The sequence below is a fragment of the Leucopleurus acutus genome (genome assembly GCF_964270905.1).
Source record: "Leucopleurus acutus genome assembly, chromosome: 3".
Taxonomy (NCBI): Eukaryota; Metazoa; Chordata; class Mammalia; order Artiodactyla; family Delphinidae; genus Leucopleurus; species Leucopleurus acutus.
In genome coordinates this window covers 144,634,703-144,657,318 of record NC_139145.1, presented here as the reverse complement: position 1 = coordinate 144,657,318, position 22,616 = coordinate 144,634,703, and the positions used below count along the sequence as shown (strand labels likewise).

The 22,616-nt window shown below is 38.8% G+C and overlaps 1 protein-coding gene across 4 annotated transcripts in view; it reads right to left on the bottom strand.

Annotated features, from left to right (window-relative positions):
* Positions 1-1,588: 1,588 nt before the first annotated feature.
* Positions 1,589-22,616, bottom strand: part of LIFR (LIF receptor subunit alpha) — an 87,957-nt gene continuing 66,929 nt past the window's right edge. For all 4 annotated transcript variants that reach the window (XM_082834984.1, XM_082834986.1, XM_082834983.1 and 1 more), the window contains exons 13-20: positions 21,397-21,610; positions 18,974-19,153; positions 16,818-16,919; positions 16,088-16,255; positions 11,944-12,105; positions 10,930-11,023; positions 9,204-9,282; positions 1,589-8,821 (exon numbers count right to left, since the gene is read on the bottom strand). In XM_082834984.1, the coding sequence (XP_082691110.1) occupies positions 8,198-8,821; positions 9,204-9,282; positions 10,930-11,023; positions 11,944-12,105; positions 16,088-16,255; positions 16,818-16,919; positions 18,974-19,153; positions 21,397-21,610 (1,623 nt within the window). In that variant the 3' untranslated portion in view covers positions 1,589-8,197. The remainder of the gene's footprint in view (positions 8,822-9,203; positions 9,283-10,929; positions 11,024-11,943; positions 12,106-16,087; positions 16,256-16,817; positions 16,920-18,973; positions 19,154-21,396; positions 21,611-22,616) is intronic.

Here is a 22,616-nt window from a genome sequence, read left to right as displayed (position 1 = left end):
GGGAGCCAGGGCTGCGCAGCTCACACGAGGCAGCCGCTGCCCGGGGCGTGACACCTGCAGAAGCCACAGAAAAGGAAAGGAGCCACAAAAGGTGACTGAGAAAGTCAGACTCCAGGTACATCTCTGAAGAGGGTGCGTCGTCTGCACTGGTCCTTGGGCAATTTGGGACAGGAAGGGCCACGTGTTAATGCTCTGCTTCTTCAAGGCTTCCCGCCTCTCCATCAACTCGAGGAAAATGTGGGTGGGGTGTGTGTGCAAGGCCTCTAGCGCCAGGAAGAGAACCAGACCCGCCCTGCTTCTGAAGGCTGAGTCCAGAGTGAAGACCCAGCTCTGCGGCCGAGATCAAGTTGGCTGGGGACAGCAGGGGGAAAAGGTTTCAATGTCAGCTGAGACTTGAAATTCTTTCTCATCTTGCAAACTTGTGGGGATGGGTAATTACGAGCTCCATGCACGGCAGTTGTACTCATTTTAACATGATTCCCACTTAACAGTTTCTATCAAAATCATCCTTAAAAGCTTTTCTTGTTTCTTTAATCTGAAAGTAATTACTCTGGGATAAAAATCATCTCAGGTTTAATCCCAAATCAGTTTAAGACATCTCTTGTTACTTCAACTTCATTGGTTCTTGCAGACTGAATAAGTACTTTTAATTCAATTCTATTATTAGTCACTCCGGGGGAAGGGTAATGGATCAAATGTATAGGCCATTGAAAACCAGTTCTTACACAGGCCTTTTGTAATGAACTTGTTTGTACGCTAACATTTTAGTGTGATGTTGAATACCATACATAAAAAACATTACTCATACACCTCTATTTTGCTTTCCCCTAATAACTACATCATTCCTCTCCTTTCGATCCTTTCAAACTTCCTGGGGTTGATGGTGCTATACGTTTTGGCTCAAGAACTCACCATCTGGGAAACTAGATATGCACTGAGGTCTCCATAAAGGGCAGACCACATGTATGAGCTCTTAAATAGTAACATGTGTTTCACAGTTAATTTAAAATTGGTCTACAGTTTCTTCATAATACATCAGTTGTTACTCTGGGTGAGCGTAGGCTACATAAGACTGAAGACTTAATTTCTCCCCTTATGAAATTCTATTTAAGATCACTTCATCCTTTAAAATTACTGCGGTTTTGCTGAATCAATGACTATATTTCCAAATTCAAAAACTTGATAATAAAATTTTGATATATTTCTAGAATTTCAAGAAATGTTTAGGTTATCCTCAGAGAAGAACAATTAAAAACCATACTTTAAGGGCCAGTATTTATTTAGTATGTGTTTTATAATGTTGGCTCCCCACTATCTGATTATTTTATGGTAACCTGTCTGGTAAATAGAATATAGATTTAAGAAAACTTATGGGAGATTATATCAATGGCGTAGCAATATATTAAAATATTAAAAATTTAGTCAGAGCCCTATGTGATTGCTTCATAACCACTATAATTCTTATGAGATGGAACCAAAAGTATCAACAACAACAAAGCAGGAGCCGCTTCTCCTAAGTGCCTAAAACAGGAGGAAAAAAAAAAGAACCCCAAATAATGCCCAAATCTGTCAGTGTTAAGTTGTAAGAAAATATATTTATTTTTTCCATGACAATACTATGATAAAATTGTTAAATACATGCATGTTTTAAAAACAAACATAGGTAACATCTTTAGAGTTAACAGCCAAGCATACTAGTTTAACATTTAAGGTGTCTTAGTAATAGATTACTTATATTCTATGTTCTTGCTATTAACCATGTCTCCCAAAAGATATGGAAACTAAATTCTGAAATTCTACAGCAATATAAAATGTCCAAATTTTTCCTTCTAACAGCAACATAATCTCCAAATTTTCATAAGGTAGAAAACACTTCAGTTGTCGTCTCTGTAAGCGGAGTTGTTTTATTCCATATTAAACTCGGACTTTTGTGAATCAGACTGAATATCACACAAATATACTGCAATCTATAGTTTGCTTCCTGCATATGCATATTTAAATGTTTCCTGATATGATTAAGCACGATTTTAGGTACAGAACATCACAACTGATCATTCAGATTAAAAAAAAAAAAGTCTGTAGTGGTAACATTTCAAGAAATGAAAAATGAAACAGTTCTGGATTTGCAGTTTCTCCCTATCTTTCAGCTACATTTGCACACACCTGACCAAACAAAAATTAGTAAACAGTTACTAGTATTTATAAAAAACTGAAAATATTTAACATATAACATCCCCTTTAAAAAAAACACTCATTCTACAAACAACCTTATAAAAGACAAAAACTTATATCTGTTCACAGTATGTGTATTTTGTAAACAGTAATTCACTATAATGCAATTTTGAAAGTAAAAAATGGTAACTTCCTAGCATTATAAGGGCCTCTGACTTGTGGCCAGCTAATGAAAGAGAAAGAAAGGTAACATACTCCTACTAGGAAAACTGAGTGTTCTAAAATGACTTTACCTTTGGACATACCTTAAGGTGGCACCATCTCAAATTTAGGATGTCTCTCTATCCAAGCCTATCTTTTTCAAGCAATTCTGAATTGAAATGTAAGAAAATGCCTTGCTCCTTTTGGAGAAAATAATTGGATAAAACAAATCCCAATCCCAGGGTATCATGTAATACCTACCCTTCCACAACAGTGAATGGAATAGGGTTTCTTTTTGTGTGCTGTATTCATAACGTATTCACATTTTTCTGAAACATTATGTTGGAAGGAAAAAATTAAAATTGAAAGATATATCACAAATAATGGGAAAAAGTATTGAAAATCAAACTGGGGACAGAGTATTTGAAAAAAAAATTATGAAAATCATTATTCAGTACTGTTTTCTACGATCAACTACAAAAATACTAATGTTAAGGTTAAACCTAACAGTTAACTTGTCCATGTTTTTTAATGAAAATTGCATTACCACCTAGAAATCTTCCGATCTTTTATAATATACCACCAGAATGCTGAGGAAAAATAGTTCAGAAATTGAAAGTTACCCATTTAAAATGGAGTAATTCTTAAGGGAAGTACATTTTAAATGTGTAAGGAAATTCAATACATTTAGGTGAGCCGTTCAGTCAGGTATACAAAGTATTTTTGGCTTAAGTGCAGCATAGGTCTATATTGTTAGTGTTTTTGTTTGTTTTAAAGTTCTGATTGGCTACTGCAAAGGCAATCTTAGAAGATATATGTAAGTGTAATAAAAACCAATTCCTTATCAATTAAACAGTCATTTTTTCCCCCCATTCACATCTCTCAGTTTTTAGGGTATTCAGTTATAGCAACCAAAAAGTAATATAAGTTATTACTGTTTTGTATTTGGTTAGTATTTAAGAGCTTTTGAATTTATTGTTTCTACGTTTCTTCAACTAGGCACTTGCACATAGGAAAAAAAATTCAGAGGGTTTCCCTCTCAAAAACATCACTTTTCATTTTCATAAAAATGTTGCACAGTTAGAATTTGTCTTGCACAGGTAAATTCTCTTGATAACATGGACATGTATAATCCAAAATATTAACATTCTTAATAGAGGAAGAAACAAATGCTACCCATGGTTAAAATTAATAGAATCCTGTCATAACTCAGTATCATAATTATAAGGGTTTGGATATATTCCAATCACATCCCCTGAAATTTTACCATATACAATAAAGCCTGACATTTCAATGGACAGAATGTTGTTCTTTAATCCATTATCAGCATTAAAAATAGCTCCTTTGTATTATAATTAACATGAATATGATCATGTAATAGTTAAGGCAAAAGTACTAACTGAAAAGGAATAACAATCTCACCACCCTATTGAAATAAGAGGTTTAAATATTAATAGCCCTGGTACATACTCCACGGAGGTATAAATAGACCAAATTCAAAACAAGCCATTAACAATGATATTCTAAGGTCATATCTAAAAGCTGCATTTCCAGTAAGTTTAGTCACAACTCATTTTCTTTTGTGAAAGATTTTCTTCTGGATATAAAAAATAAAGATGGGCACGGTACCATGAAACGTTGTTTCAGCAGGAAATACCAGTTTAAAATAATGCTTTGAAGAAAGAGTTTATCAGGAGAATGAGTGCTTATCCTAGTCAGTTAAGCTCACACACCAATGTGCTGTTGATTTACTAGAAACACCTGGTTGGTACAAACATGTCCCACGTTGTGTACCCATCAAGTAAAAAGATACTGTGAACACTTAGAATTAGGTTGGAATAAGAAAGATACCTAGTGATGCTTTTGCATGAGTCTTTCTCAAGTTTTCACTCAGACTGTGGAGTCACTTCTAGAGTAGATTTGAATCTTCAAGCCAATGGTCTCAGATCTACACAAGCTAGATCTTGACACATACCACCTTTCAGGAAAACTCTGTTGAATCTGCACATTCTGGGATGGAACTCAGTCAATAAAAAATTGACTGAACTTCCATTGATTAGCTAATAATCCTACATTTGACTTCTGAGATGCCCAATTTTATACTTTCAAAATAAGGATAAAAAGGCATGTTATAAAAGATATACAAATTTTAACATGGTTCAAAACAGAAAACAGTAAAAATTAAATAGAAAAAAAAAGTTTTATCTGGTTATGTGCCTGAGCAGTAGAAAACTTTGAGATAACATTTTCTGCATATTGACAGGTTAGGGAGTACTTTCATTTCAAGCTATCATAAATATTGATTCCAAATTCCTTTTGGAAGAAAATGTTCCCTAGTCTCCTTCACTAAACTACATCTAATTATTCAAATACAGAAAAGCCTGTCATGTTCTTTAAATATGGACGGTATGAAGACAATTAAGAAATTACAGGCCTAATTTCCAACAAGAATACAAGTTGCATGAAGGTTTAAGAATGTGACTTTTACCACAGTTTCCGAGAGGGCAAGAGGAGTAGGTGTTCTCAATGCAATCCTTCAGATCCATGAACCATGAAAGCAATGCTGGTATGGAAAATGAGGCTGAAACTTTTCCGTGAATGGCTGCCTCTGTGTCTAAGCTGCAGGAACAAAGCACCTCTATCACCTAAGCACATAAACACCCAATTCAACTATCCAGCTCCTCGGGCCATAATGTCCAATCCAGGCTTCTACAGGTTCAGCACACTGAAGACTTCAATGGTATATGGGTGCTAATCCACGCAATATGTAATTTACAAGGTCTGTCTAATGTCAAAGCCTAGCTAAGTCTTCCAAGAATACTTCTATGTTAAACAGTGTTTATTTAAGATGGCCACTCGCAAGAGAAATGCAGTCAAAATGACCACCAGAATCTCCATTCCTCACAAGGGAAGCTTGATCTGAAACTGGCTGATAAGTTAACTGGCTTGTAGGAGATATGAAAATGTATCCTTTACACAGCACTGATCAAGACATAATGGGATATACTTCTGCTTCAGACATTTAGAATTTTCTAACCAATGACTGGACTCTAGTTGGAAACTTTAGCAGGAAAGAGGGGTTTCCCAATTATTCTCCCAGTCAGGAAGCGCTGGAGGGAACACATCTAGCCTCCCCTTCTAAGCAGCCTTTAGTTAGCCCTCCCCCAGAGAGAGGAGCTACTGTGACTGGACAGAGAAAGGCCCTATTAGACCACCTGTCACCCGTGTGCATGGTCCTGGCACTGATAAACAGTGCACGTTTGCCAGGGTCTCCAGTGCCACAAGCAACCAGAGATACGTGACAGAGGGTGTTTTCTCTCTCCCCAGCTCCCTCCTCTCGCCCTGTCCCCATGAGCCCAGGTTGGGCAGGGGCTGGGAAGTAATCCCTTCCCATCTGTAGAGCAGGTCTAGCAATCCTCAGTTCACCAGGAAAAGATAAGGAAAACTGTTTTGACCTCAGACCTAAACCACACTCTTCTAAGCACATCACAGGTTATAAGGAGCCTGCCCAGACTAACAGAGTGATACTCTGCTTCTCATTAACCCAGTGATCTGGCGTATGGATCTCCAGAGGCAGGGGAGAGGTAAGCTGCACTGTGAATCTTTTTCCTGCAGAAGAAGCTGTGAAGTCTTGGATGGAGTGATAGGACTCAAGAGCCCCGGTGATATTCACCATTAGCCAAACAAATGAGTCATAAAGTAGGTTAGATAGGGCTCTGGATACAGATGGTCACAGTTGAAACGCATATGCATTAATGGCAGAGATCAAACAATCTCTTCTGGTCTTTTCCCGTTACCTCAGGTTAGTGGAGTTTAGATCAGTAAACTTCTACCTTGGCCAACACTTATCCTAAAGAGAGGAGGTACATGATTGGTGAGTTTTGATGGGGAAAAAGGCATGAGCTGGGGGCAAGAGGGGTGTGGTAATGACAAGCTTCTGCAGGAAGAGAAGGCAGGCCCAGGTCTGAGTGTCTGGGGTGGAAGCAAAGGGAGGGAGCCCAACAAGAGAAATGAGAAGACAGAGCGAACTGTTTACAGGTGGCTCTGGTTTGATATAGTTTTCAATGTTGAAAATTGCTGTGAGCTATTATGTAGTTTTACTACACTATTTGTATACATAATTAATTGTATTTCACTCCACATGTTCATATATCAAGAAGCTCAGGAATTTAATTGAATCCTAGCAATTAAAATCAGGATTCATAAACAGAGTACCTAAACTGACTTTCTCCCTTGTCACCCTTATTGTGGCTTTTTTCCACAACATGGTTTTTACAACGATACATTATGGGCTAGAAAAAAAATAACTGATCCACTATGTGCAAACACATTACAGAGCCTCAGATGATAAAAAAAAAAAAAAAAGGCATATCTTGACTTCTTTAGATCTTCCAAATTCTCAAGAACTTTGGCCTTAACTCAAAATACATAGACAGCCTGAGGGCAGGGAAAATATACACTTTTTAGGTTTTCAGTTCGGTTTTCCAAGAACCACATTCATTCTAGACATCACTTATGAAAACCAGTGGTGGGCAGAGGATGCTGTGAGGACACAACCCTGGACGACTCCCAGAGCAACTGCTGCACCTTTAATACGGGTATGCCCACAAATTCAAAGCCATCTTATGATATTCCACATAAAATAGCCCTTGAGTAACTGTCCCTATAAGAAGCATTATCTTTTTAGTTTTACATGTAAAAATCTGAGGACTGAATCACATAGTCTGGACTGATGACCCTTTAAGAAGGGAGGAACTGCTAAGATGCACAGTGAGGAGGAACACCTGCTAGAAGGTGTCAGAGGTCATCACTGCCTGGGCAGCCGGGGCTCAAAGCGTGGTCTTCTCAGGAGGGACTGAGGCCAATCAGAACTATACAGACGGCTAATGCCGCCAGATATTGCTTAGTAGTCGTCTCAAATAGTAAGTCACTGGAATTACATGCTTATGAGGAATACTGAATTTGCTCTTATATTTATAAAGCTGACACTGTCACCAAAAAACAAAACAATGAATTTTTTTAAAAAAACTTAAGATCTATAGCCCTAGAAATTTAGTTTTAAATATTAGGGCAACCTACTAAGGGAAGCTAGCATAGAAGCTAAAAATTAATGGAACGGTGTGAAAAATCTTCTAAAGCAAGAAAACATTCTGATTTGAGCTGGTCAGTGTCACGCTTGTTTTCCAAGTTTGTACCCCTGAGAAAACTGTTTGGTAACCATTATACAGTAGGCACAGAAATCAACATACTTTATCAAACAAAACACTAAACAGGTGTTGCTGTTGATACATTAAAAATTATATTAGTTTTCTTAAATGCTGTGGATAGAGAATAATGTTAAAAGTTTTAAAATCTGTGCTTGTTTTTCATCTAGAATGGAGCAAATGTCAGGCAAATAAACTTCATCTGTTACTCTGACATTTTTCTCCCTTGCCTGCAAATCTGCTTACAATTCCATAAGGTATATGCATGAGAAAACCTGATGAACAACAGAACAGAATACAGTTGCTGTGGGATTTGTTTTGCACGTATGGACCAGGCAGTATCCGTTATTGAAATGCTTCCTAAAGGTAAAGCAACGTGAGAATTCTTTGGCTCGAATCACAAATAGCTCCAAACTGTGAGTTGTGTGGACTGAATTTCTGAGTTACTGTGTTTTGGCTTTGAGACCACATCAGAAGCACATTAACACTTTCAGTGTAACTTGCATGAGTGAAGTCCACCTCGCTTAGCAACACTTCACAGGATCCCTCCAAGGCGCCCAGTGCTGACCCGGCAACAGGAGCTCATTGAGATGGTAGACTGAAGTGACAGGGAGACACTGTTAATCGTTCGGTTTGTTCTGAAAAAAGTTTGTGAAGGACCAGCCTCCTCCATTAGATTTAGGAGAATCTTCATCTTTAGGAGGAATCAAAAATTGTCTGGAGTTAATGGAGCATGGACTTCCAAAAGAAACAATTTCACTGTTGCTGTCTGTGGACCTAGGTGAGTCTGGAGATACTAAGTTCCAAGTATTTACATTTGCCTGAGGTCTGTAACCTGCAGTTTTGTCTAAATCATCATCTGCAGCCAGATCTTCTACAGTAGAAGTAACGAGGAGGTGCATTTGTGGCTTATAGCCTGTCCCCCCTACAGGGTCGTTTTTGGGTTCTTCCTCTGCTTTTGCCTGAGGCTGGTACATGGACTGAATGTCAATGTAAATGACTTGTGAGGCCCCTCCGGCTTCATCCGCTCCTGGGTTCACTATCTCTTCCTCAATGACCGGTGGACAATAGGATACAACCACATGGTTTTCCGGTTGCACATCAGTGTTATCTTCTGGACGCTCAACTACTGGAGAAATTATTTCTGTATCTTCTATTTTAGGAACTGTTGATCGAGTTTCCAGAACCTCGACATTATTTGGGGTACAAGGATTCATTTCCAATGTTTTAAGAGCGCTGTTTCCCTAGAAATAAGTTTTAAAACAGGGATTAGAATGCCACGAAACGCTGCTGCAATGCCTCTCCTACAAAAAGCAGCATTATTTTATATTGTTTTTCACAGCTGCTCATAAAAATGTGTCTCTACTATTCTGTAGTGCATACTAGAGCAAAGCTACTTTCTTTTCTACATATCAGTATTTTCCTTGGTCTTAATAGTAGTGAAAAAAAGACCATGTACAAACAATTTAAAACTAATAATTTTAGAAGTTCAGCAGATGTTCAAGCACTGCTATTTTCTCAATACATTTTACTCTGGATGACACTGACATGTTAAAAACTCTTCACAAAAAACTAAAAAAGGGAAGTCAGTACTTCAAAGGTAAACGTAAGAAAATAAAGGATTACCTCACAGACACTCTTTTGAAACTGTAAAGCTTTACAATTTTCTGGATTTGGAATATCAGGGTAGAAGGTTTCTTTAATCCTTTAAATAAAGACGATTAAGTACATTTAATAATAAGATTATCAATTAGACAATAAATAAGTTAATAAGTTATCAGGCTTATTTTGACGTTTCATATGAATACTCTGATGAATATCTGAGATCAAAATGGAAGATCATTTTCAGCGTGATCAGTCACTAGAGCTTTCAATATAATGCACTGAGAGGTTCCTATCTGAGAAGCAGAAACAGTACTTCTATTCCTAGAACTACAGTATCTTATGTATCTTATGGAAATGGAAAGCAAAGAATTAAAATGGTGATTGTGCTATCAAGTCAAAAGTCAAATACGGGCATTACTCATGGCCAAAATATTCATACTGCAGACTGGATTCAGCACAGTCAACTACTTGGGAACACGTTTGCATTATGTAGTTCTCTACTGCTCAAAACAGGCTCTGGATTATCAGAAAAAGGAAGGCTATTAATCTTGAGCAAAAACTAAACACAAACAAAAACGAAATTTGCTTAGTGCCCTATCATATTTATAGCTGTTAAAAAACCATTATTATTTGAAATTCCTGCAGGAAAAAGAAATGTTGTTAATGTAAGTTCGAAATGCTCTAACTTCTAAACTATCTCCTAACTTTATCTTTTTTTTTGTATTGAAATCATTTTTAAAATGTGATTTTGGGTAATGAGAATATGGTTACCAAACAGGGTATTCTACGGTTCTAAACTGTTACTATTTTGATTTATAAGCCAGGATTGCTAGAGTACATTCTCTTCTTTATCATGAATGATGGCCTTTTTAAGGCCAGTGAGGACAGTCTATGCATGAACATAGCCAGGTGCCACAAGCCCAGCCCAGGACAGCTCCTGCTGGCTGACCACGAGGCACTCTCTCCCGAGGCCCGCGCTTACCCTACCTCACTTCACTCAGCTCACACCACTCCCTCCGCTGCTGCACCCAGACACACACTTCTCACTTTCTCCAGAAAATCAAGCTCTTTCCAGTTTCTGGGCCCTCACAGAATCTATTCTCTCTGCCTGGCACATTCTCTCCCTCTCCTTCCCCTTTGGGACCCTGCTGCAGTGGAACGTCCACAGGGAAGCCTGACCACCTTCTGTGACGTGATCCCCCACTATTCTCCTCATGCCACCCGTGTCCTTCCTAGCACCCACTCACAATCTGTACCCATATATTTATTAAATGTTTATGGGTTTCACGTCCACCCTCCCCACTATCATTCTTATTTTAATTCACCAGTCTTATTTTAATTCACCACTATGTCCCCCTTTCACATGGGAGGGGTCATTCTTATTTGTTGAATAAATGACCAGATTTTCTAAATAGGTCACCAGGACAAGTGATACCTCAATCATTAAACTACATTTAATCTTGCATATAGCTATTGACCTATTTATGCCTATAAATATTTTTTTAGTACAACTGCTATTACTTTAATTAGTAAATATAGTAGGGAAAAATTTATACTTTTACTTTGTTAATTTTAAAACCTTTAAATAATGTGCCATGTTCTTGCCTAATGTTAATTCCAATATTAATTCTGACCAATACAAATATTTTTTACTACCTTGTTTCCACCAAAAAGTTGTACTTATTTTTTAACACATAAACTAAATAATCATGCCCTTAAGAACAAAACAGCAAGGGTAAATCCTTACCATTCTCGTTTCCGATAGCAAAGGATACTCGTTACCACTCCGACAATGACAGCCACTGCCACTGGGATGAGAATGGCAATAATCAATGCCACAGCTGAAAAGAGAATATTGTAGATATTAAAATCAACATTTTTAGTATGAACTAGAGAATAAATTCGCATTATAAGATATTTAAGTCAGTAGATTATTTGAAGAAAAAATCCAAACTGCTCCAGGGAAACTGAAAAACTATTAAAATATAACCTTAAAAAGTATTGTAATAATTTTTATACTAACACTTAAATTCTTCAGAGCAGTGTTTCTCTACCTTGGCACTACTGACATTTTAGGGCAGATACTTCTTTCTTGTGTGCTTTGCAGGGAGGAGGCTGTCACATGCATTGTAGGAAGTTTAACAGCATCCTTGGGCTTCTAGTGACCAGATACCAGTAGCACCAACCAAACATGTCACCAGACACTGCCAACTGTCCCCTAGGAGGCACAGTCACCCCCAGCTGAGAACCATCTCCACACGGCCCTTTATTTAAGGGCATGTATGCACTCCAGCCCAGGGCTAGAGAATAAGCCCGTGATCAAATGAAAGTTCTTCACTGTTGACAAGCTAGTCAAGTCCATCAGTCTTCTCTACTTTCCATCTCAAATTTATGAGTGTTGTGCTTTATGCTTTTTTTAAGGCTATTTCTTACACCCTTCCCTGGATATGCCAAAAATCACAGAATATTTCGGGTAAAAAAATTTTAAATCAGTTGACCGTTATATAAGTTCAACATGAATTTAGAACTCTAGACTTCAGAGGTACCCTTAATTCATTAATTTCTTAAGTACGCATTAGGCAATAACTGGTAAGAATAAATATGAAGTCATCTCATGGCCTTTCAGTACTGCCCTCCACCCACTATAAAAGTGTAACAAAGTATGAAATTTTAAAAAGGGGCATTCCTATATAAACAAAACTCACTGGAAACACAATGCACTTAAGTTTGGAAAGCAACTCGATGACAACATTTAACTCACAATTTTCCTTTGTCACCACAAACATGCTCTTCTCTGGCCCCATTCCTCCATCTGTATAGGCTCGCAAGACCAGATGGTAACTTGTTTTACCTTGAAGATCAGCAATTCTCAGTGTCTTCTGGGATATGTCGGTAATATTCTTAACCTTTATGTCAGAACGACCTATTTTTAAAGTGAAGAAGATTATTACTGATCTCTATACCATTTTAATCACATGGTTACTCAAACCTGTCACATTCACATCCTTTTTAAATGAGTCTGAATGCTGGTCGCCTCCAGGGCCAAGGCCCGTGGAGCCAGCCAGAGCCATGTTCAAGTTCTACCTCTGACAAGTAGTAGCTATGTTATCTGTACCTATTATTTAAACGCCTCTGAACCTGAGTTTCTCTAACTATGAAATAGAATATCATGACTTAGCTCTCAGGGCTCTGTGAAGTTTTCGTGCATATTCTCTAGAATAATACCTGGCCTATAGCAGGCAATCAATAAAAGTCTCTTTTTTTTCTTTTACTAAGAGCATGAAAACCCACCACAACCAAAACCCACTGGGGCAGGGACACTGTCACTCGGGCTGATCATGCCTGTGAGTAAAGTGAGAAACTCAAGGAAGCAAGATCATAAATCAACAGAGATCGCTTCAAACCACGCAGGAAACGAGGCAGTGCATCTGAGTTCTCAAATGAGAGATTAGAGAGGACGCCCTTGAACCATTTTGAAAGGAAATGTGGAGAATTGTTTAAATTGTTAAATTATTTTTTAAATTTTAACCAAAAAAATGCAGTTTAATAGCTTAAAACTATATCATTCTATATGGCTAAAAACAAAAGTAGCAGTTCCCTGCCAGCATCTTTCCCTACCACGAACAATCACTTCAAAATCAAGTTGCCCGTCTCTTTGGGTACCGACTTCCATATTTTGAAATAAACTTAAATTGGCAGTGCTTGATTTGTAAATATTAGACATTAGCTCTAACACACAACCACTACCCATTCTCTCCTCGAGCCCACATCATTCATAGAGAAACATCAAAAAATTTGGTAACTTCAGTGTTCACATTGTAATGATCATATAAATACAAATTACTACTAAGACAAACTGCTTGGTATGATCATGTTTCCTTTCTTATTTTTCTGTTGTTATAACTGCTTTTCTTCCTTATTTGCTTAATGTACCAATTACTGATTCGTCCAACACCCTCCTATGAATATTCCATACAAGTTTCCATGTGGTCCAAAACAACAACATCCCAGGGCCGCTGCTTCCCCCAGCTGCTGCCCACTCCCCCCAGGCTGCTTCCTGGGGCGTCTGCTCTGGACTGGAAGTCTTCTAGGTGCTCTCATCCTAGAACTCCCTGCCCCACTATTTCCTCGTATTGACACACACTCTTCTAGGAGCTTCTGGAGAAGGGATACATGGGGGAAGTAATATGTGCAGCCTTCCATGTCTGAAGATGTCTTCATTCTACGCTCATAGATAGTAGTACAGATACTACTGTATCTGTAGATAGATTGGCTGAGTACAGAATTTTAGGTTGAAAATAATTTTCACTCAGTATTTGAAGGTGTAGCTGCGATATCTTCTAGTATCTGGTACATTGTTGAGAGGCCTGCTACCATTCTTATTCTTGATCCCTGCACAAGAGATGCTTTTCTGATTGTTTCTAGGATTTTTTCTCTATATATCAGGTGCTCTGAAAATTCACGGTGACGTACTTCAGCATAGATCTTTTTCTCTATTTATTTTACTGTGTGTTTAATGGCACCTTTTACTGTATATACTGAGGTCTTTCAGTTTGGGGACATTTTTTTCTTGTGCTATTACTTTGATAATTTCCCTCTCTCCATTCCACTCTTCTCTCTTAACAGAACTCTTATAAAGGAGGACAGTGCAGGTCTTTGACTCAAACTCCAACTTTCTAATCTTTTACCTCCAAGTCTTCTCCTTTGCCTGTCTCATTTTCAGAAGAATTTCCCCATTTTCCATTTAATTTCTCCACTTGTATTTAATTCCTTAAAAATTTCTTTGATCACATTTTTAATTCTGAGGAATTCTTAACTGTCTTCTGTTTGTTCCTTTTTATAACATCATGTCTTTTCAATGAATACAGTATACGTCAACTATCCAAGGATAGTTTTGTTTTAAATTTCTCTGTTTTCCCACATTGCACCCATTTCCTCTGGTTTCTCCTGGTGTCTGTCTTTCAGGTTAGACGCTTTCTCAATCATCTTGTTATCCCTGGCTGCTCGTCATGTTCGCGAGTGAGCCACTAAAAGGCTCACGGAAGCCTGGTGTACACAGGTGGGGTTTACTGGGGTGTGGGCTTCACTTATATCATGGATGAGGAATGACCAGGTGGGTTCCTGGCTTTTCATTGGGATAATCTCCCAAATATCAGCACCTTTTATGTCTTTCCTCAGGAACCACTTACTCTAATCCTCTCATCTCCTGCCCAGAAAACGCCTAGCTGAAGATGTCCTATGAAGCAGGTGGGAAGGAGGAAGAGGGAAAGTCACAGGGTTTGCTACAGCGTCCCTTGTCTGGAAGCTCTCTGGTCCAGAATAAACCTCTTGTTCTCATGCAGGGGAGAGAGCACTCACATGAGCGACATGAAGCTCATGTAGGACTTGGGGGTTCTAACTGCTCCTTACAGACTTACAATCAACTCCCGCTGTTGAGCCCAGATTCATCCTAACCATTGGCCTCCACTTCTGGCACTGTAGGATGAACCAAATTACTTCTCACTGATGCCCAACGGTCCACCTAGACTGCCCCGCCCTCCACTCCTCTAGGTCACTCGGCCCACTCCCACACCCAGCGTTTCCAAATCCTCTTTTGTGCCTCTCCAGTTCTCTGTGTCTTTGTGGCTTTATGCATTGTTGTTCTTTTTTCTCTATTTTGCTCTAACTTTTAGTGACCAATCCACCCTAACTAGAAGTCTACATGTTAGAATTTGAACTGGTTCAAGTGTAAAATTTCTGAGCACCTGAGGGAAATGACACTAGAGTCTGGATGTTTGCAGAATCTGATATTTAGGGTTTCCCTCAACTTTGAAGGTTAGTGGTCTGTGGGAGGCTCATGTTTACGCAGCTGCTCTCGGGACGTGACTAAGCTAATGCCCAGTTGGTCAGCATCTCCCTGTGGCGTTGTTGTTCTCTACTTGTCAGGCATTAAATATTATAATTAAAATGGTTTCTTTCCAAGGAAAGGTCATTAAGGAAAATAAAAGCTTTCAAATTGAAGAGATGATACGCTTGTGTTGTTCAGCCATGAATAAAAATCATCTGGCTTCCAACAGAAATGTAATTTAGGGTTTAAAGCCCAAAGTCTGCACAAACATTTCTGTATTTGTAAATCTGAGGATTCTCAAAGGTCTGTGGACATACACGTACCACTTGTCAAGGACTAACTGTACTTTTTAAGATTTAATAGATACACACATCCCCAATCAAATCAATTAAGTTTCGTAGCTCATTAAGGTCGTGGCTAACTGTGTGGATGGCTCTTTGTCAGATAAAAGGAGACTGTGAAGCCATTCTTTAGGTTCCTGAGTTTTCTCCTCCATTAGTATAAGTACAGGAAGACCTCTTTTTTTTTTTTTTTTTTTTTTTTTTGCGGTACGCGGGCTTCTCACTGTTGTGGCCTCTCCCATTGCGGAGCACAGGCTCTGGACGCGCAGGCTCAGTGGCCATGGCTCACGGGCCCAGCCGCTCCGCGGCATGTGGGATCTTCCCGGACCGGGGTACGAACCCGTGTCCCCTGCATCAGCAGGTGGACTCTCAACCACTGCGCCACCAGGGAAGCCCAGACCTTTTTTTTTTTTTAAAGTAACCTTCTTAAGATGCTATGTTATGGATCATGCAAGATTAGAGAGATGCTCTCTGTCCTGTGGGGCTCACAATCAAAGGCCTCAGAATAAATGATTTCTGAAAGACTACATGCCATTGATCACATAATAAAATCTTAAAAATCTCATATTTATCAAATGACTGCATTTTCCCTTCCTTATTTTTCAGAGCATTCTGGAAGTCTGAATAAACTACTCAGTAGCTTCTTTACTTCTTTTTTTTCTTTCCTCCTCTTTTGTTTTTTGTAGTTAATAAAGAACTTCTAAGAAACAGTATACTTATTCTAGTAATTTACTTACCCGATTCCAAAACCCTCATCTTAGATGTGTCTCTCTCTCCTTTTTCAAAGTAAAATAAATACCCTCTTAAAAAGCCTCTAAGCTCTTCCACAGGAATTTCTTCCCATTTCACTAATATCGAATCTGCAGATGTATCCTCAACAGTAAAATTTGGTGCAACAACTGGAGCTGTAAAAGGAAAAACGTCAATAGCTAAAGGAGGGTTTACTAATACAGAGCAAGACATTAAGGTTTAATGAGATTTCTAGCCTCAAAAATAGCTAAACTTGTAATCAGAACTTTATTTAATCATAAACTTTCACAGATATTATCACAAGCACTTTTGCTGTGAAGATACAAAGGCAGAACTTTCACACATAAAACATATCTAGGGAGGTAACCTACGCAAAATCTTTAAATGGCTATACTCACATTTCCCCTCTTTACTGATAGTCTTGAATACGTTAATAGTCTTAAAACTTTGTATAAGTGTAAATTAAGTATTTTTGACGTCCAAATTAAGATTTAATTTTCTTAATGACAACAGTAAAATTATGAAACATAAACATTAAACAAATGAAAAATAAGTAATTATAAATAATTTTACAGTTATCATACAAATTATTTTTCTTCCTTGTACTAATAAACATCTCAATTCAACCTGTTTTTAGAATTCAATCTGAAAACTGATGTTGTTTTATAATTTCTCATATTACCTCGAACTCTAAGAAAACTTACCCATTTAACTTACCCAATTCTTCCACATATCCAATTATAGAACGTAGTAATTGATATCCTTGATTTCTGCACACGTACACGAAAAAATTATATCTTACACCGGGTCGAAACTGATCTGTAAGATGAACACAACCAGTAAACGTTCCTAAGTAAATATTACTATGAATATCTATTTTAGAAATATCAAATTTATAATAACTCACTTTGAAATTTCCAAAACTAATTTTAAAAAGGTTACAGAAAATCCACATTTTCAAAATTGGTAAATATTCAGAGTGAAAACTTACTCAGTAAAAATTAAACTCACTTCTGTTGTAATGAAAAGTCTAGTATTATAACATGACATCACCTTGAAGGGAAAAAATGGTAATCAAGGCTTTCATTTTGTTCCTTCAAATTAAACAATGACAACTTCTTCCCAGATTTGGTCTAGGGTCAGTTTTCTAACCAATCCCAGGCCCATGTCATGCCTCTGAAAAAGCCCTTCCCTAACTAGTGTTATTTGTGGGTTGGAAAGAACCCACTGCTCTTCCCTTGTTCCAAGAAGCAGATACTAAAATGTCCACTCTAGTTGGACACTTCAGTGTTAAAGGAAATGGGCCATAGAGTCTATTCCTCTTTACAGCATCAGCATTTAGTGCCCTTGACTTAACTCCACAAGACATACAAGAGAAGCACCTTAACTTCGATCCAAGTTAATCACTTTTAAATGCCTCCTCGATACAATGCAACGTGTAAAGTGTTAGGACCACAGAGGTGGATGTATAACAAGGCCCCTGGCCTGGAGCAGGTGGCAGAGAGGTGGCAGGACAGATGAGGAGGGGTAACCGTAAGACCCTGTGTTAGACTAGAGGGATCTATCACAGAGCCTGTGGCCCCTTCAATGAGGGACCAAGTGAGCCTAAGAAGATCAGAAAAAGCCACCAGGAAGTGATGTTTGAACAGAGCCTTGAAGGGTACTTAGTAGCTCACCTGCAGTGATCAAGGAAAAAGACACTGCCTGGGGGGAAAATGGCAGCCTATGGGACTGCATTTAATTTGTGGAATACAATTATTCTAGTGTGGTTAAAGCACTTGCTCTCGGATTCAGAACACCAGTGGTCTTCAGGCTCAAAAGGGAGATGGTTACCTCTAAAATCACTCTGCAACTTTTGCTGGGGGGGACAAGTATACTTGAGGTTCTGATTTTATACCACATGTATGTTAGTAAACCTGTACCTAGTTTTATCTTATGATTATGCATACCAAAATTCTATAGGGTTCTTCCGCCTGAAAAAGAAAAAGAGCCTGAGGGGTTAGAGCATCAGGAATGTGTTTTGAGATCATAAAAGAGAGAGGATAGTTGAAAGAGTGGGTGACTGAATAAGAAAGGAACAGGAAACGTGCAGGTTTTGTCCACACCCTGTCCTAGCAGCGACAAATAAAAGACAAAATCCCCAGCCACTTAAAGCTCTGAATCGCTTTCAAGTTAAATCCTGGTGTGATCACATACTAGTTTTGTGACCTTGGGCAAGTTACCCAACTTCTCGGAGCCTTTGTCTTCTGAGCCACTACAGGGACTTTGTTCACCTGCCTCAGCATCAAAAGTCCTCCTTTTCATCCTACGGGTCTCAGCTTAAACTCACAACCCAGATATTCCATCTAAAGGGACGCCTCTTCACATCACTCCACCCTGCCCCAGTCCATTCTGATTATTCTCAAGTCCTTTGTGCTCAGTAACCTGGGCCCTGGGCAAACAAGGGCAAAAGGATGGTGAGTGACATCATTACAATTATAAATAATGCTGTGTTGAACACTCAGGTGTTGCTGCAGCACTCTGTGCTGCTCTCGGATTATTTCTTAGAATAAACCCTGAGACAAGTAATGACTAGATCAAAGCCTATGAGTCGTTTCACATACATACTGCCACAAACTGCCTTCCAGAAAAGTTAAACCAATCCACACCCAGCCCAGTGGTGAGGGGAACAGTCACTGCATTGCAACCAGTCACTCCATATGTTGCTCTTTTTAAAAATATTTCTTTTGGTAGGGAGCATGCTGTAGTGTATACGGAAGTAGGAACATAACGGTGTCCACATAAAACTTACATAATGTTATACACCAACGCTACCCCAATAAAAAGTAAATTTTAAAAATATCTTTAAAGAACTTTAATTGCGAGACACTCACCAGATTCTATTACAGTTTCAGTGCTGTTTGAAGGGACTTTTTTCCAGTCCATGAGGCAGGGTTCAGACCGAGATGAGTTACACCATTTAATTACATAGTCACAAGTCACGTTGGGGTCATAATTCCAAGTGAGCAGAATCCCATTTCCCATTCCAACAGCCTGCTCTATTTTGAGATCATCTTCAAGAAAGAAGGATCTTTTACCAGTGTTAAAAATCATGTTTTAAGGTAAATCTCATGAAAATGGGCAAGAGTTATAAAAATCACTTTACCGTGCAGACATTGCAAAATAGTGCTAAACTAGATAAACCTTTAGCAAAGTTTAGAAGTGCTGCTCTGTTGTTTTCATTTTAACTAGGGCAATTACCTGTGCATATATATTAACTCAGCAGCTGGAAAAAAAACAATGAAAAAGCACCTAGGATCAGGCAGTGACATAACTGGGCCGGGACACGAGGATCAAGAACCATGAAGGATGGGGCAGAGGGAATACAGGCATTAGAGGGTGGCATGGCAGCTCGGGGGCGGGGGGAGAGGCAGGCGGGAGGCTGGTGAAGAACACGTGTGGGTGTCAGAATCCCCTGTCTCCTCGTCCACTGTGGGTGTGAGCTCCACGAGAGCAGACGGGGGCTTGTGCCTGCAACTCCAGCCCTGAGCACAGGCCATGCAAAGCAGGAGCACGATGCCATGCAGTGAATGAGTGGGTGGGCCAGCCCCTCTCTTCCTTTCAAGGGAGACTGCTACCCCCATGGGTGGGCTGAAGGCACTGTGGAGACAGAACAGTGATGAAATGCTGTGGGGTGAGGTGGGATGGGATGGGATGGTCGGTGTGGGCAGAGAGGGGAAAGCATCCGCGAGCACGGATGGGTGAGGTGCAGAGCCTGGCAGAAGGGGGCCATGCTGAGGTTTGGTTTCCTCATCCTGCCAGATCTCAGCCTAGGCGATAAGGGAGGCCCAAGGTTGGGGGTGAGGAATTAGCATGGGTTAGGACAGCGTGGCCAATGGGAGAGGGAAATTTTCCAAGAAATAGGGGAAAGAAGTAATTTCTCTAACTGATGTATATTTAAGGGTTCAGTAAAAAGCCAGGGAAAGGTTTTTTGAACAAAATTTGCATTCATAAGCAACTACTACTAGACACAAGACCACAACTTGGCTGGGAATACAGAAGACTTCGGATATGACAGCTTCTTGACTCAATGTGACTAAAAATCCACAAGGTAACCTGCGCTGAGGCTGCAAGGCCTCTGACTCGGGAAATCCTCAAGGAACAATGATTTGTTCCGAGCTGCAGTAACTGTCTGAAAGCTGATAGCCAGACCATTGTTAGTTCTGTAAATTACTGTGTCCTAATGGACACACAGAAAAGGTAGGAATATAGTTCTTGAATTAAAAGATAACATAGCGAGAGCCATTAAATACCTAATTTAAATCAGGAGGTTATCTTGCTATGGGCGTTCACATCTCTCTCCCTTTTCTTTCTTTTGACTCCATACCACTACCTGCAGACCTCTCTTCTCCGGTATGCACTGCTATCTGGGCTCTGGATGATATCGTGTGTCTCAGAATGTACAGTGTGTCCCCAATTCCTTCCTTCTGACTGAAATGAAGAACCAGTTACATAACAAGCAGTAAGACACTGCCTCAAGCAAGAACTGGAAAGATACTTAGGACCCAAACTGGACCAATTTTTCTGCCTCTCTGAGTGGGTAGTCATAGAAAGGTGCTCCCATATTAGTGTGGGATAGCAAGGGGGACCAGGGAATGACTCAGAAGGAGTTAACTAGAAGAGGCAGGAGTGGCCACTGAAAACTTGTGACTCAAAAAGCTGTCAAGGCAGCTAAGGAGGAGTGGACTAGTCACTGGTAACCCATCACATTTACAGGGGGGCACTAAGGAATTTTAAAATCACACTGCAGTTGTTTTCTTAAAGCTTACACTGAAGATCTAATTTAGACTTTAAGAAGAATTTCTTATCAATAAAGGATTCCTATTAATAAAGAATGCCTTATCAACAGAGCTGCCATTTAAAATGAGTATTTGTTCCTGCCTGACAGTTTGAAAATAGCCTAGCTGGCTAAGTATCAACTGTCATGGTCTTGGGGAGATATGTGAAAATGGTATCTGAATAAACTATTAAGATATTTCTAAGAGTAATGTCCACTACCATAACTCTACAACATTACGTGTTAAAGTAACTGGGTTTAGTAATATTTTATCCATCCGTGTAGATGCTTCAAGTCAATATTAATGACTGCTGCCTCTCAACGTCAATACGTGACATTAATCTGCCTGTTCCTCCTTACACATCAGCAGCAGCAGGGTATATGAGAAGAAAGCTGACATTTATGAGAGCAAGCAACACCTTCCAAATGTTGCACCTTATTTTCTTGTTCTTATATACTACTTTTATCTTAAGTACTCACCATTTGGAATTTCCATACTAGCTATTTTAGAAGGTGGCGATGAGCCCACAGAATTTTTTGCCACCACACTGATGATGTAGTCACTTTTATCAAGTTGTATTTCTGCCTTATGTTGAGGATCAGGAATTTCAGAAAGGGACTGTGTTTCCTCGTCGGACGAACATGATACATTATAGGAGAGTATTTTTCCATTAGCTTCATTAATGGGTAAAGGCTACAAAAACAAAAATAAATTCTGTTATAAAAACCTGCGAGGAGTGATTATGTGACAAGGCAAGGCCGTCGAGTCTAAACTGGACACTCTGCTAATCTTAACAAAGTAATGTTAGAAACGATGAAGTCGCTAACAGTGCACAACACAGATTTAAAATCCACTGAGATAAATCAGGAAAGTGATTCTGAAGAAACACTACACTTGCTGTAAGCAGTTAAGAGCACACAGAAATATAAAAATTAAGTAACAAAATATTTAGCCTCATATTTTTCAGAAGTAAACCAAAAGGAGTGAAGAGAAACATTCTTCTACTTAAAAAATAAAATATTAAGAAGTATGGCATCATGTTTTTTAAACAGCTTTTGCTTTCTCATTTTAAAGGAGTAACTTACTCATTATAGAAAACATGGAAAGTACTAAAAAGTTGGAAGAAAGCGAGAAAAATCTCCCATATTCCCATCTCTTAAATACACTCACCTTGTGATATTTCCTTCAAGTTGTTTTCCTAGATGGAGATTTTTATTAAGATTGTTTCAATCATACTATACAGTTTACATTTTTTCACTCTTCTATAATAAAAATTTGTCCATAATACAGTTATATACATTTTAATAGCTTTATATTTCATGTAGCATTTTTATCACTTTACTTGAATGTTCCTTAAATAAGTGAAATTTAAGTTGTTCCCAATTTTTCACAATACTAAAATGAATCTTTTGGTGCAACATATTTTTTTCATGGCTAGGATTAATATTTTAATGTCAGTTCCCAAAATTGGACTTACTCGATAAAAGGAAAAAAAAAAAAAAGAAGTTTGAATGTTTAACATCTTTATTGGAGTATAATTACTTTACAATGGTGTTAGTTTCTGCTTTATAACAAAATGAATCACCTATACATATACATATATCCCCATATCTCCTCCCTCTTGCTTCTCCCTCCCACCCTCCCAATCCCACCCCTCCAGGTGGTCACAAAGCACCGAGCTGGTCTCCCTGTGCTATGC